This window comes from Tenrec ecaudatus, chromosome 1 (genome assembly GCF_050624435.1).
Source record: "Tenrec ecaudatus isolate mTenEca1 chromosome 1, mTenEca1.hap1, whole genome shotgun sequence".
Classification (NCBI taxonomy): domain Eukaryota; kingdom Metazoa; phylum Chordata; class Mammalia; order Afrosoricida; family Tenrecidae; genus Tenrec; species Tenrec ecaudatus.
In genome coordinates this window covers 127,528,545-127,544,092 of record NC_134530.1, presented here as the reverse complement: position 1 = coordinate 127,544,092, position 15,548 = coordinate 127,528,545, and the positions used below count along the sequence as shown (strand labels likewise).

The 15,548-nt window shown below is 42.4% G+C and overlaps 1 protein-coding gene across 1 annotated transcript in view; it reads left to right on the top strand.

The window, feature by feature from the left end:
• The window catches only part of ALG14 (ALG14 UDP-N-acetylglucosaminyltransferase subunit), a 127,330-nt gene that overhangs the window by 56,492 nt on the left and 55,290 nt on the right, over window positions 1-15,548 (top strand). Inside the window, exon 3 of the mRNA XM_075558617.1 lies at window positions 1,606-1,728. Coding sequence (XP_075414732.1) covers window positions 1,606-1,728 — 123 coding nt within the window. The remainder of the gene's footprint in view (window positions 1-1,605; window positions 1,729-15,548) is intronic.

Below are 15,548 nucleotides of genomic sequence, written 5' to 3'. Positions count from 1 at the left end.
ATGTTCGCTGACCTTCTGCCAATCACGACATCCTTTTTCTCAGCAACTCTTCTTTCCTGAAGACTTGTCCAAAGTCAACGGGCTCCACTCTGAGGAGCCTTATGCTGGTGTCTTTCCTAAGACGTGTGTTCGCTCTTCTGGCAGCCCACTGTGTCTCCTGTGTTCTTTGTCAACACCATAAATCAGACGTACCCGTTCTTCCATCTTCCTTATTCGTGTCCGGCTGCCACGTGTCTGTGAGGCCATGCAAATGATCTCGGCTTGGGTCCGTTTCCTCCTCGGTGGCTGAAGTAGCACCTCTGCCTTCTTGAACTTGAGGAGGTTTCATCTTTCGTCTCTAAACTAGCGTCTCCATGCTATACAGCTTGAAGAGGTCTTTTTGCAGCAGATGTGCCTTGACTGTTGCTTCAGTGGAGGTTGATTGTAGATCTGAGTAGAAGTCCTTCTGCATTTTAGCTCCTTTCACGTTGAACTTTCACTGTCACTGAGTCGATGCTGACTCCTAGAGAATGGCCCCTGTGATGACTTTTTAAGACTCTCACTGTTAACAGGAGTAGAGTGGCTGGTACTTTCTAATTGCAGACCCTGTGGACTGCAGACCACCTTGTAACCATGATGCCACCAGGCCTTGAATAGGGTCGCCTGAGACCACCTGTAGGATTATGTGAAAATGACGAAGTGTGACTTCTGAGGTCAGCTTATAAAAGACCGGTGCTTACCTTGCCCTATACTGGGTCATTTGGTCTCGAAGAAATCAATATCAGATAAGGAGGAAACACACACAACCCTGTGGGAAGGCCCAGGTAGGAACTAAGACCTTCTATCGGTCTAGCACTGAACCCAAGCATGTCAGTGACCCCTTCAGAAGTGGGGTCCCTGGGTCCTTGTGAACCCTTCTGATGTTCCCAACCCAGCCAGCCTGTTGAGTTTCACTTCACTGGAGACCCCAAGCCAGAACCACTGGGGTAAGCCATGCCTAGATTCCTCACCCACAGAAGATATATGAGACAAAGATGTATGTATATATATGTACTGAAATTTGGGTTATTTGTTGCTCAGCAATAGTTCCCAATATACCTAGAGTTTTCCCTACTGTGTTTCCACTGATCTTGGATCCACTTGACTCTGCACTCACCAGCATGTGGTCTCCCGGCTTCACCTTTCTGCGGCCCTGGCATGTGGCTATCTGAATCTGAAGAGGGACTGATGGACTTGCATTGAATTCATGCACTTGTTGGGGCCTGGGCTGCCTTTTTGATATATATTTACTTCTTGATGTCAAGCTCTTTGTTATAAAGAGATGAGTGTCGCTGGATTTGTTTCTCCAGTCAATCCGGCCTGGCACACTAAGGTAAAAGAAAACCATCTATAGTATTATCACCTTTGTATACTTAGTGGCAAGTAGTTTCATATTTTCGCCATGAGTACTAATATGTATCTGCATATATGCACATACACCTAAGAGATTATTTTGTTAATAAACACAGAATCATGTTAAATGTATTGTCCTGCAACTTGTACCATTTGTTTAACAAAGTGTCTGGGATTTTTCCCATCGAAGGTGATATTAATCTGTGCCATTATCTCTCCAATTATTCTTTCTAGTATACCACCCACCGCATCCCGAGAAGCCGGGAGGTACGGCAGTCCTGGCTGTCCTCGGTGCTCACCACCGTCTACTCCTTGCTGTACTCCCTCCCTCTGACTGTCAGGCTGCAGCCGGACTTGGTACGTAGCACCCTCACAAAGGACAGGGCGCGTAACCCTACTCTTAGTGAGTGCATCTCAACCTGCCTCGTGCCGCGACCCTTCAATCCAGTCCCTCGTGTGGTGGTGACCCCCAACCCTAAAATTATTTTCAATGCTACTTCATAACTGTCATTTTGCTACTGTTATGAAATGGGTGACCCCTGTGAAAGGGCCATTCGACCCCCAAAGGGTTCATGACCCACAGATTGAGAACCGCTGCTCTTAGTGGGTCCTTGATTAGTAACAGAGAATGTTGTTGTTGTTGTTGTTTTTAAACAGCTATCATTAATCAGTGTGCTCAGGTATTGTACTAGACTCCTTACTGAAGTGTACCCAGTCCTCAACTTCCGGCAGTTTCATTCTGCTGACTGTTTCAGGGTACAAAAAGAGACACCATCTCAGATATAACTTAAGTAGAACATATATGAAACCTTCAACAAGACAAAGAAGACACAAAGACGCGCCATCCAGATGAGGGAGGCCGTTAGCACAGATTAAAATGGCACCCGGGGGTCTAGTGATAGGCCAGGCGTTAAAAAGGGCAAAGGGACCTGTCTCGAGAGTATCTTTGGTGGCAGACCCCGCTGCATCACAATTACAGGTGGAGCCCCAGATGCAGGACGGGGCCATGTCTCGTTCTGTTGTGTAGCGGTTGCTGTGGATCGGATAGACTCGATGGCACCTAGCAGGAAGAGCAGGAGCAGACTGGGACCTTGATTGGGACATGTTCGTCCTTAGAAGGGCGTGCAAGATGGGTCTAGGGCTTTCTGACCCAAGGCAGTGAGGATGAGATTGACAGGACATGACTCAGGACTAAGTGAGGACCCCCTCTGCTGTCCCCAGTACACTGACCTCCATCAAGACACACCCAGGCAGTCCCCTGAAGGAGAGAATGCCCCTCCCTGGGCTGGCTTGAGAAGGGTGGAGGTAATCTGCTTTCCACTCCGCCTAAAAGTGGAACTATCTACATTGTTGGGTAGTAGTGAGAAAGAATTCAGTGGAGGCTCCATCTATCTGGGAACCCCGCGAAGGGATTTGGGGCTGTCACAGCCATCCACAGCCTTCGGCAGACTGGGGTGCACAAAAGTTAACCTCTAATACATGACTCTCATTGTAAGTCAGTTCTGATCCAAGTGGATGCTTCGTTTATTCTATTTATTTGTTTAGTGGGTTTTCATTATGACCGCCTTTTATCATCAGTTTCTTTATAAACCAGACATTTACATGCATTTGCTGATTGTAAACGTTATATGTGAATTTGCAGACAGGATTATAGCAGCAGCCTGTGGGCTGCAGTCTAGTGAGAATTACATGTTGCTGAGGATAACCCCAAGCCAAATACACTGGATGATGTAAGTGAGGATTGAGGCGGGGCTTTCATGTATGTTAAATAATCATCATTTGAAGAAATGTAATTTGCTGAAAGATGTGGGAAATTTGCCTTCCCTTTCTAGCTCGAACCTGAGCCCAGAGCCTGTCCCACTCTCATCTTTGTTTTTCTCTTTGTCTTTTAACCAATTTGTGCATCCTTCCCGGTGGGCCCCGAGCGGACGTCAGGTGGTCATCAACCAGAAAGGAGTCTGTTCATTTCTCTTGAGTGATCTTTCTGGACTCTGTCAGGTCTGTGCTTCCAATATGGTTTCCAGTGGACACAGGAAGTAGTACAGAGAAGAGAAATGTGAAAATGTGGTCAGAGCCCTCTGTGTTTGACGTTACCTCCCTTCTCTGAAGCCCTGCTGCTCTCCCCAGCCTTTCAGGGTGGGTTTCTGTGATTAAACTCCAGATAAGCTGCAGGTGGAAAATGTAGACCAGTCAATAAGTTATCATCATGGTATGCATAACTCTTAAATAACAAATCTATTAGCTGGCGTAGCCTGAAAGGAAGCTCACCGCTGGCTTTCCAGAGTCATGAGTCCTGGCACAGGGTGTTATTCCCATGAAGAGCTGAACAGAAATGCATTTAGGCACGCTGAGCCTGAAAGCGCTCTGTCGGTCTGGCTGTGGCTTCTCATCAACTGGGTTGCAGTCCAAGTCCCTCTGTGGGAATATCCTCTATGGGTAGGTCAGATTTCTTTAAAAGACACTGACTCACATCCAGGGAACTACACTGATCTAGTTCATCCTCCCTATCCAAGAGCATTGCCATCAGCCTAGACGTTTTTCTTACTTCTTCCCTTGCCCCCAAGCAACCACGTGCTGATGTGATATTGTAGATTCCTTTTACTTAAACTCTGCTCTGACTATTTGATGAAACACTCGAATTCCACAGTCAGGATCATTTCTTAGCGTGTGGACTTCGGTTCTTTCCCTAGAAGGCCTGTTGCCCTGAAAAGCTTTAACTTGCTTATTTCTAAAACACGAGGCAAAAAGAAGGATAGCTTAGTATTTGTCTTCATTATCTTAGGGCTGCATTCACAGAACTACCACACATGATAACTGTAACAGAAATATAACTTCGCAGAGTCACAGGGCTGGACAATCAAAATCAGGACCGTTGGGGAAAGCTTTCCATCTGAGTTGTCTCTTGGGGAAGCCCCTGTTGCTTGGTTCCTTGGTGTCCTGTGGCACCTGCTTTCTCCCATCACTGCTTCCTTGTTTGAGCTGTTCTTTTCATATCTCAAAAGCTACTGATTTAATGCACCCCCGGCACTCCTGTCTCGTTAGCATTGCAAAGAAAATCCATCGCCCAGTGTGATTTTACCCTAGGTTTAGGGGGTATGTTTTACAACACCTATTTAGGGGGATACAATTCGGTCTGTAACAGCACTTTGGACTGGAAATGTGGAGCTTACATTGATTAAATCACTAGAGATCTGAGCTTGAGGGTGGTAACAGCAGGACTTTAAGGTGGTAAGGCGCGAAAGCAAATCCTGATGTGATGAGGATGGTGGCTTGCCTTGAGCATTTGACAGCCTTGGCAGAGGAGAGAGTAACCAACTGGGCAAAGGGTACTTGGTTCCAGCCCCACCTTGGCTTTTATTTTATTATAATCAATTCTTTTGTGGGTCTCGGTTTTTCACCTTAAAACAAGAGGCTTGGACAAGATGTTCTGTTTCCAACTTGGTCTAAAATTTTATGAGCATCATAAATTTCCTTGTAAAAGTGGAAGGAAAAAAACGATTATGACGTTCCAACTCCTTTGAGTGGAGAAGGGGAGACAGGAGCGTAAAAGAAGCATTTCCATTTTAAACGGAATTCATTTAAAAAACACGTTTCAAACCTGAACATTATCTGACCAGCTATTCTGATACGGCTGGCTTCAGAAAATGAACTCTTAAAAGAACAAAAACAACCAAAAGAAAATAAAATGAATTCTTAATAAATAAAGATCCCCTTAAAAGAGAAAAGGGAATGGTATAGGGCCTTTTTCACTACATTGGAAGCAAAACTAAAATGTGCACATCTCTCCTGTATTCTCCATGGGCGGGCCTCCTTCTCCCCACAAGACTGGTACCCCAGAGCACTATTCCATTTTCTTGACAAGAGAACTTGCTCTTAGAAAGGATAGCAGCATCAGGACTTTATTTCACCTGAAGTGTCTGAACAAGCTGGAGGACAGCACAGCCTCTTCCTTTTACCTGTGCACCTGAGTTACGGCTGCTCAGCCTCCCAACTGTCACTGCCCCGCACTCACTTTGTCACCTGGAAAACAGAAACAAGGGTACTTTGCTTGTTATTCCGTAGTGATTGCTAAATCGTTGAGCATTCCAATGGTTTTGCAGTGGAAAATCCATGTTGTATGTGATAGTTAAAAATTATTGAGCACTTTTATGTGCCAGATCTGGTACAAAGCCTTGTGCACTGAAGGTGTATGAGAATGGTAGCACTGTGATTCACATTTGCCTAACAAAAGCCTCTAACTGGACATCAGGTAACCGCTAATGGAAGAGATCATCCGGTTCTGCTCAGCAGTCAGGCACATGCTGCTGTAACTCATCCACTGCAGTCTCCATTGTAGCACCATCACTTCCTCACTTGCGGGCTGTGCTTCCTGATTCCACTTCTAATTTTTGTCCTTGGGAAAATGCTGCCCCCTGCATGGTAGATGGCTGATTATTCTAATAAAAGAGACTTAGTTCCAGCCCTGAAGTTGACCTGAAGGGCCAAACTCTTAAGGATTCCCCAGCCTCTTTCTGACCAGTAAGCCAGGTCTCTTTTAGGACTGAGTTCTGTTTCACAGTTTTCTCCCACACCAGCCAGGAGTGCTGGTCCTTTTCAGAACACTTGGTTAGGATGGTTTGACTTGAGAAACAAATCTAGAGACACTCATATATGTATAAGAAAGAGCTTCATATCAAGAAATAATTGTGTATCAGGAAAACCTCCCATCCCAGTCCCACCTAAGTCCCTAAGTCTGATACTAGTCCATAAGTCCAATTCTAGTCCATAAATCCCTCTTCAGACTCACGACACCACATGCAATGATGCAGGAAGATCACGGGCCAGTGGGTGCAAAATCTTGTGGATCCAGTGGTGGTGGACGCATCTCCAGGACTCACGCAGGTCTCAGCATGGCTCACCAGCAGGAAGGTAAAGGCAGGAGAGAGAGTGGCCCACCTCCAGAGAGCCATTGATCTCAGTGGCACCTCCCAATGGGGTCATCAAGCTGTGACCTGATTGACAGGCTAACTCCACCCGTTCACTTTTGAACTGTGTAACTACCACAGAGGTGGTGGTAAACACCTGTAGTTCTGATGTCTGAGTTGCGGAGGCCCAGGCTGTGTGGCCCATTATCCCATGGGACTTATTCTTTCCATGTGTTTCCCATTTTCATGGCTCTTCTTTCCCTCCAGACAAGAAGAGATCAATGTTTGTACCCTAGATGTTTCCTCAGGAGCTTTTAAGACCCCAGTCAATACTCCCCCAAAGTAGAATGCAGAACCCAGTTTTAATGCGCTCCTATGCTAATTGACCTTGGTATCTACCAAGACTGTGATCCTGAGCCCTCAGGCCCAGCAACTCGTCTTCTCTCACAGTGTTTGATTATGTCTAAGAGGTTGTTGTCACCTTTGTCCCCTGTATGCACTGCCCCATTCGTGGATACATTAGCAGCAAAGGTACATATAAGCACACTTACACAAATACCTTTGTCAAGCCTACATATATATATGCCTGGCCCTCTTGCCCTCCTACTACTTCAGCTATGTGTCTATCCAAGCATCAACTTGTATGTTGAACATAGTCATTGCAGGATTATGTGTATAACAGGATTTGCCTCTGTTGCTTTTGCTTTTGCTAACCTCCCAGTGTTTCCATCATTTCTTGCAAGCCTCCCTCTGATTTGTATATTGTCTCCCCATCACCCAAGCCAACATTTGTGCTATTCACACATTTTATGGATGAGGAGACATGAAGTTGTATGCCCAGAGTTTGCACAACCAATAAGTCCCAGAGCTGAGACTAGAATCCAGTTCTGTGTGATTCCAAAGTCTGTTTCCAAAGTCTGTCTGAGTCCAGAGTCTTATGCACTGAACTCTTTTCTACCATTTCTGGCTTCTGCCATGGAAACATGGTTCATTCTTTCAGAGCAATCCCCCAAACTAACAAACAAACAAGAACTCCCTGTCATCGAGTCAAGTCTGACTCAGGACAGGGTACAATGGTCCCTGTAAGTTTCTGAGACTATAAATCTTTACCAGAGCAGAAAGCCTCAGCTTTCTGTGAGGAATGGCAAGTAGTTTCGTAGCAGCTCAGCATGTAAGCGCTGTGTTACCAGAACTCTCCTATTCAGATCAATTTTAAGAACTAATTAATGAATTCCTTTTTTTGGTAGATAAAACATCATTCCCCCTAAACAATAATAGATAATATGAAACGAAACGATATCTCAGCCCCTCAAGGTAGGCACCTGCTTTCCTAGTAAATGTAGCACAGACTGGCGTAGTTAAATACTGGTAGCAATGCAGATTTCAAAATGTGATATAATACATAGTTGTCCAAAATTAAATATTTTTAAAATACAAAATGGAAAATAAAAATTAGACTGAATGGCAGTGCTAAAAATTTGGTTTAAATAAATCAATCAAATAAGTTATTTATTAACTTACTTAAGGCACCACTGTCATCAAGCATATAATTGACTTGGCAACTTAGTTGATTTCAAAACTGCCTGTTTCCTCCTGTACCAGATCACAGACCAAAACCACAGGGGGAAGGGGGATGTGCTGCTTAATGCCTCAGTGGGCACTTTGGGTGAGATGGGAACCTATGTAATGTTGAGGAATAAGTGTAGCTATATACTGATAAGATATCTAAAAAGATAGGCTTGGTTGTTCTTTTTCCCCTCCTACTGAATTCATAGATGGAAAGCCTTTCGTAGAGAAAAATTTTAAGCTCTGTTTGGGAGATGTAAATCTAATCCTTAACATTTGGATGATTTCTTCTTTTCTGAGAACATTAAAGACTTTTTAGGTGGTCTGATATTTCACACATCAAATTTTCCAAAAAGCTTTATTTTTATAGGGCTTTCCAGGCATTTATGAATAAAGGTCAAAAGTTCATAAGACTGTTCTTCAGTCTAAAAAGATAATGAGTCAGAAAACAGACCCATAGTTGCCAGGATCTGGAGGCGAGGAAGGGGCTGACCACAAAAGAACGGAAGGAACTGTGGGTGAGGAATTGTTCTGGGTCTTGATTGTAGTGGTGGTGACTTAGTGACTATGTGTTTGTCAAAACTCATAGTGACAGATCCACTAAATGGGGTAAACTTTTCTGTATATAAGTTATAGCTCAGTAAATAGGTTGTTGCTTTTAAGATAAAGCAGATTGAAGTAAGTACCATTGCCAAAGACATCAAAACAGTTGGCCTCCCGTAGCAGCACATGTGACATTGAACTGTCCTTGAGTGAGTCTTTGTTCACTACTTTGGCATCAATGCCCTGGTGGTATAGTGGGTTACACATTAGGCTGTTAAGCACAAGGTCAGCAGTTTAGAACCACCAGCCTCTCCTAGGGAAAAAGATGAAGCTTTCTGCTTCTCTAAAGAATTATAGTCTCAGAAACCCACAGGGGCAATTCTTTTCTGTCCTATAGGGTCATTGTGAGTCACAATGAATGTGTGCGTGTACGTGCATGTGTGTGCGTGCATGTGTGTGTGTACGTGCATGTGTGTGTGTGCACGTGTGGGTGCCTGTACGCTTTCCTCTTCATTACAGGCAGCCCAGAGCAGTGGAGGAACTACATGAATTGACAATACTTGCCTAAAATTTCTGATGTGAAAGTCAGCTCCTTTGTATTAAAAATCAGTGCTTCTGGAAACAATATATTTAATCAAATGCTCTACAGCCTGACTTGCTCCTCCGACCTCTTCCTCTCTCTTCCTGTAGTTTGCTGCGTGTGGGCCATACTTTCTTTTGTGTTTCATGGGCAGATTCAACTCATTCATCTCTCAGAGCTTTTGAACCTGCTCTTCCCTTTGCTGGGAACCTTTTACTCTGGGTCTGAACATGGCTCAGTCCTTCTTGTCTAGGCTCAAATGATAGCTCCTCCAAAGGCCTCCCCTGAGAGCCTCACTCTTCTGTCACATTGTTCTACTGTGGTTTTCCCCAGGCCACTATTCCCTATCAAAACTCATTTTGTTATGTAGATGTTAACGGAGTTCTAGTGGCGTAATGGGTATTTATTGGGTGGCGATCCACAAGGTCAACTGTTTGAAACCACCAGCCACTCCAAGAGAGAAAGATGGAGCTTTCAACTCTCATAGAGTTACAGTCTGGGAAACTCACAGAGGCAGTTAGTTCTTCCCTGGCCTCCAGCATTGCTGTAAGTCAGCATTGACTGATAGCAGTGGATTTTGTTGTTTTTTGGGGGGAGTTGCGGAATAAAGTATTACTGCCATGCTCACTTCACTCATAAAACAGTGCCTGGCACTCTCACCTTAGCAAATGCCATAAACATCTCAGCTCCTGTCCAAATATGTGAGAAGCAAAGTACATCCTTGCATCTCAGGAGCATTCTGGCTGTATTTCCAAGGCAGGTTGTTTGTTCTTTTGGCAGTCCACAGAGCTTTGAACATTCTTTGCCAGCACCATGATTCAAATGCATGGATTCGTCTTCAGTCTTCCTTATTCAATATCCAACGTTCATATACTTGTTGTTATTGTTGTTAGATGCCATTCAATCGGTTCCAATCTGTAGTGACTTTATGCACAACAGAACAAAACTCTGCTATGCCCTGCACCACCCCCACCATTGTTCCTTAGCTTCAGCCCAGTGTTGTAGCCATGGTGTCAGTCCATCTCCTTGAGGGCCACCTTCTTTGTCACTGCCCCTCTACTTCACCAAACGTGGTGTTCTTCTCCAGGGACTGGGCTCTCCTGACAACATGTCCAACTTACGTAGATGAAGTCTTACCATCCTTGCCTCCAAGGAGCACTTTGGCCGTACTTCTTCCAAGACAGATCAGTTTGCCCTTTTAGCAATCCGTGGTACTTTCAAGAATCTTTTTCCAGCACCACAATTCAAATGTATTGATTTTTCTTCAGCTTGCTTTTCCGTACTCTAAAGAGATCTTGTGAGCAGATTTACCTAATGCGGTGTGTCTTTGGATCTTTTAGTGCTGCTTCCATGAACACTGGATGTTACCTATTGGTCTAGTTATAAGGATTTTGATTCTCTTTCCACTGAGTTGTAATCCATACTGAAATCCTTGATCTTCATCAGCAAGTGATTGTAGTCCTCCTCACTTTTCGCAAGCAAAGTCATGTCATTTGCATATCACAGGTTGTTAATAAGCCTTCCTCCAATCCTGATGCCACATTCGTCTTCATAGAATCCAGTTTCTCTGATGATTTGCTCAGCATATGGATTGAATAAGTTTGGTGAAAGGACGCACCCTTTACTGATTTTAAACCAGGCAGTCTTCCCTGTTATGTTCAAACAGCTGCCTCCTGATCCATGGACAGGGTCACGTCAGCACTAGTAAGTGTTCTGAAATTCCCATTTTTCTCAACGCTACCTATAGTTTGTTATAAATCCACACAGTCTTTCATTGTTAATAAAACAGAAGTAAATATCTTTTTGGTTCTCTGCTTTCAGCCAAGACCCATTTGATATCAGCAGTGATTATTACCGATTCCACTCTGAATCCAGCCTGAACCTGGGCAAGCACCCTGACAATGTACTACTGCAATGATTGTCGAATTATCTTCAGCAAAATTTTACTTGTGTATGATACCGTGATATTGTCTATAATTTATACATCCTGTTGGGTCACCTTTTTTTGGAGATGGGGATAAGTATAGATCTCTTCCAGTCAGTTGGCCAGGGAGCTGTCTTCCAGATATCTTGGCATAACCAAGTGCCTCCAGTGCTTCATGTAGTTGTTGAAACATTTCAGTTGGTACAGCACAGTACAATAAGCTGCCAGACAAGTGGTGGTAATCCATAGTAGCTGTGAGGTTTTTTACAAGTGCTCTGTGTTAGTCTGGGTACATTAGAGAAACAAATCCACAAAAACTCATGTATAAGAGAGAGTTTTATATAAAGGATACATGCACATAAAAAAAATTCCAACCTAGTGCTGGCCAAGCCCATAAGTCCAACATTAGCCCATATGTCCGACTCTGATCTACAAAGTCCTCCTCAATTTCACAAAACACACACAGTGATGATGACTGCAGGAGGAAAACAGAATCAGTGAATATGTAAGCATCTCAGCGCTGGCAGGGGTCTCTACACGGCTGCTCCAGCACCCAGGGCTGCATTGGGGTAGGTCCATGCAGCTTCTCCTCAGGGATGTCTTGCAGGAAGTAAGCCTTGCCAGCTGAAGCAGGAAACTGGCTAAGGCAGCTGCACCCTGGTCTGACCATCAGAAAGCAAGAGACCCGAGAACTGGAAAGGCAAGGCTCACGGAGTCATTTATCTCTTTAACCCCACATGTGTTAATTGGCCAGTTTAGTACAATAAACTCTAACTATCTCATGCTCTTTGTCAAATTGAGAAAACCCTGTTTCTCAACCGGCTGGAGCTTTTTAAAATCTTATTTATTGAGCTTTTTGTTTTGTTTTCAACTTATAACGATTCTGTGATTTTTCTACCTTAGCTTTCTGAAATGTTTAATTACATTGATTAATCTTTGAATATTGAATCAATATTGAATTCCCAAAACAAATCCTACTTGATTATGTAATATAATTCTTTTTATATATTGATAGATTTGGTTTGCTAGCCCTTTATGGAGGATATCTATGATCGTGTTCATGAGAAATATTGATCTTCAGTTTTCTCTTCTCTCTTTTTAGACAATCTTGTTGGATTTTGAATTGAAGTAATCCTGGCCTCAATAACTTGTGAAGTGTTTCTTCCTCTTCATTTTCTGGAAGAGATTGGTTAGAAATGATGTTGCTTTTCCTCTTAAATGCCTCATAAAATTATCTAGTGAAACAATGTGGGTTTGGGGATTTTTAAAAAATCTTTTTACTATTGATAAAATATTAATAATAGTCCATATGATTATTCAAATTATCTGTCTCATATTGGGTGGATTTTGGTAGCATATCGTTTTTGAGGAATTGTTCTACTACATGTAAGTTGTCAAATTCATGTACATAATTTGTAGTATTTCCTTATTATTCTTTTGACCTTAAGAGCTGTTATTCCATCCTTCATCCTAATACTGGCAATTATTTCTTCTTTCTTTTTTATGCTTGTTATCTTGCTAGAGGTTTATCCATTTTATTGATTTTTTTAATAGCTCTTTTATTTCTTTGATGTTCTTTCCTATCATCTATATGATTTCCTTTCTTCTGGTTGTTTTGAGTTTATTTTGGTCTTTTTTTTTCTAGTTTCCTACAGTAGGAACCTAAAATATTACTTTAAGATTATTTTCTTTTCTAATGAAAGATTTTAATGTTATAGGTATTCCCTTCAACGCTACTCTAATGTCAAAGATTAATTTTTTTAAGATTAATGTTTTCATTTCCTTTTCTTTTTCAGATTACTTAATAATGTTTATTATTAATTTTAGTCATAGAATTGTGGAGGGCCATTTCCCACAAGCAAATGGGAAAAGGGCGGTTGTGTAATTGAAGGGTAAATTAAAGAGACATCAGGCAAGATAATGCATGCAAAGGCTCACCTCATTCGTGACTTCAGGAGCCAGGTCGGAGCAGAGACAGCAATGTTTTCATTTACATTTGGTCGTAAGTATTTTATTATTATTTATAGTAATGACTTCCTCTTTGACCCATGGATTAGTTAAACTGTGATACTTAATTTAAATGTTTTCTTTGTTATTGATTTCTAGTTTGATTCCCTTAGGGTCAAGGAACATACTTTGTTTTTAAATCAGTTGAGATTTGTTTATGACCCAGGAAATAGTCCATCTTGCTGAGTATGTCATGAACTTTGGGGAAAATATGTATTCTGCTATTGTGTGGAATGTTCTATAATTGGCTATTGGATTCTTTAGTTGATGGTGTTTTTAAATTTTTCTAACTCCCTGGTGGTTTTCTGTGTATTTGGTTCTGTTACTTACTGCGAGGTGAATACTTCTTTGTTGTTGGTTGGTTGTTCTGACTCATAGGGACCCTTTGAACAGGATAGGAAATGCTGCTTGCCACTATCACAATCCTTACTGTGCTTCAGTTCATTGTCGCAGCCACTGAGTTCGTCCATTTCCTTGATGGCTGTCTGTCTTTCACTGAACCGCTACTTCACCAAGCAAGCTATTCTTCTCCAAGGACTGTTCCCACCCCACCCACTGTCATTGAGTAAATTCTGATCCCTAGTGATCCTAAAGGACAGAGTAGAACTGCCCCATGTCGTTGTTTTTATTGTTGTTGTTAGATGCTGTTGCATTGGTTCTGAATCATATCAGCCTGTGTACAAAACACTGATCACGCTTATTCTCTCCTCAAAGTCTTTGCTGTTTGATATGATTATTGCTACCACTGGATCGACCCATCTTATTAAGGGTCTTCTGTTTGGGCTGCAAACTGCAAGGTCAGCAGTTCGAAATAACCAGCCACTCTGCAAGAAAAAGGGAGGGGGTTTTACTCCCATAGACAGTCTTGGAAATTCATGGAGGCAGTTCTACCCTGTCCTATAACATCGCTAAGAGTCAGCATCAACTCCATAGCAGTAGATTGTTTGTTTTACTCTACGAAGCATGATGTATTTCTTCAGAGATTGTCTCCTACTGACAAAATGTCCAAAATATAGACGATGACATCTTGCTAGCCTATGTTCCAAGAAGATTCTGGCTGGACTTCTTCCAACACAGATTTGCTCATTCTCCTGGTGTTCCATAGTATATTTCATATTCTTTGCCAAGATGATAATTCTTCGTTGACTGGTTGACTTTCTAGATTTCAAATGCCTGTGAGACCCTTGAAAATGCCATAGATTGGTCAGACACACTTTGGTTCTTGTGATAGTTAGGTTTTGTGTCAACTTGGCTGGACCAGGAGTCTCAATCGTTTGGCAGTTGAGACCTTCCCATGATGTGACCTAACAGAATGTAATCAATTCCGTGATGGGATCTTCTGTGAGCAGTGAAGCAGATGTGGGAAGACCAGGATGGAATAAAACTCTTGTTCTGATCACAGCCCAGATGATGTTCAAATATAAACAGAGGCTATAGATAGCTGCTTCTCTTCTTGCTGGTCCAGATCTTCCACTGGCTCATTGACGTCTGGCTCTTTACACTTGAGCCAGCTGCCTGCCATCTTGCCTACCAACCTTGGGAGCCATTCGAGTCTTCCATCCCATCTGCTGACCTTGGATTCGCCCACCTCTCCAGCCATCAGCTGTGGTCTTTCTGATTTGTCCTTCTTGTTTTGCTACGCTAGAAAACCAGCCTAACACAGTCTTCAAAGTCTTCTTTGTTTTTTAACACTTTAAAGAGGTCTTTTGCAGCATACTTGTCTATTGTAATACCTTGTTTGATCTCTTGACTGCTGCTTCCAGAGGTGTTCATTGTGGATCCAAGTAAAATGAAATCCTTGACAACTTTTATCTTTTCTCCATTTACCATAATGTTGCCTATTGGTCCAGCTGTGAGGATTTTTATTTTCTGTACATTGAGTTTTAATCCATAGTGAAGGCCGTAGTCTTTGATCTTCATCAGTAGGTGCTTTCAGCAAGCAAGTTTGTGTCGTTTGCATATCTCTGGTTGTCTTTGTCTTCCTACAATCCTGATTCAGGGTTCTTTTTCATTTGGCCCAACTTCTGAGAATATTTGCTTAGCATACATATGGAATATGTGTGGTGAAAAGATACAACCTTGATGCATACATCTCCTGATTTTAAATTACTCAGTATCCTCTTATTTCCTTTGAATGACTATCTCTTGGTCGATATGCAAGCCCCACATGAACACAATGAACAGTTTGCTAGCCCTTCTAATACCATGTCCAAATAATTCCATTAATCTGGCCCTTTACAGTCACTTCTCTCTCCTCCATCCCCTACTATAACATGTACAGTGGCTGTACAATAAATTGAATTTTCAATATCACATATCAGTCTATACTTTTTAGTCTACAAACCTAAAAAATCTTTACTATTGTGTTCTCGTTTATTTCTCCTTGAAGCGGAAATCATTAAATGAATAGGCTGACCTCATATTCTCTTGAAAATATATTCCTGAAGAGAAATTGATGTGTTTCGAGGAGAGAGAGTAAAAGGCTTAATTGGCAGGTTGCTGGTCCTAAAACTAAGTAGGACAGTTTGCATGGAGAGGGACGGGAACTGTAATGTTCTAAAGGGTAAAGACCATGTAGGGCTGTGTTTCCCGTAGCCCCTGCCTAGAAAAGTGCCTTCCACATATTGTTGAATGACTTACAAATACAAGCATG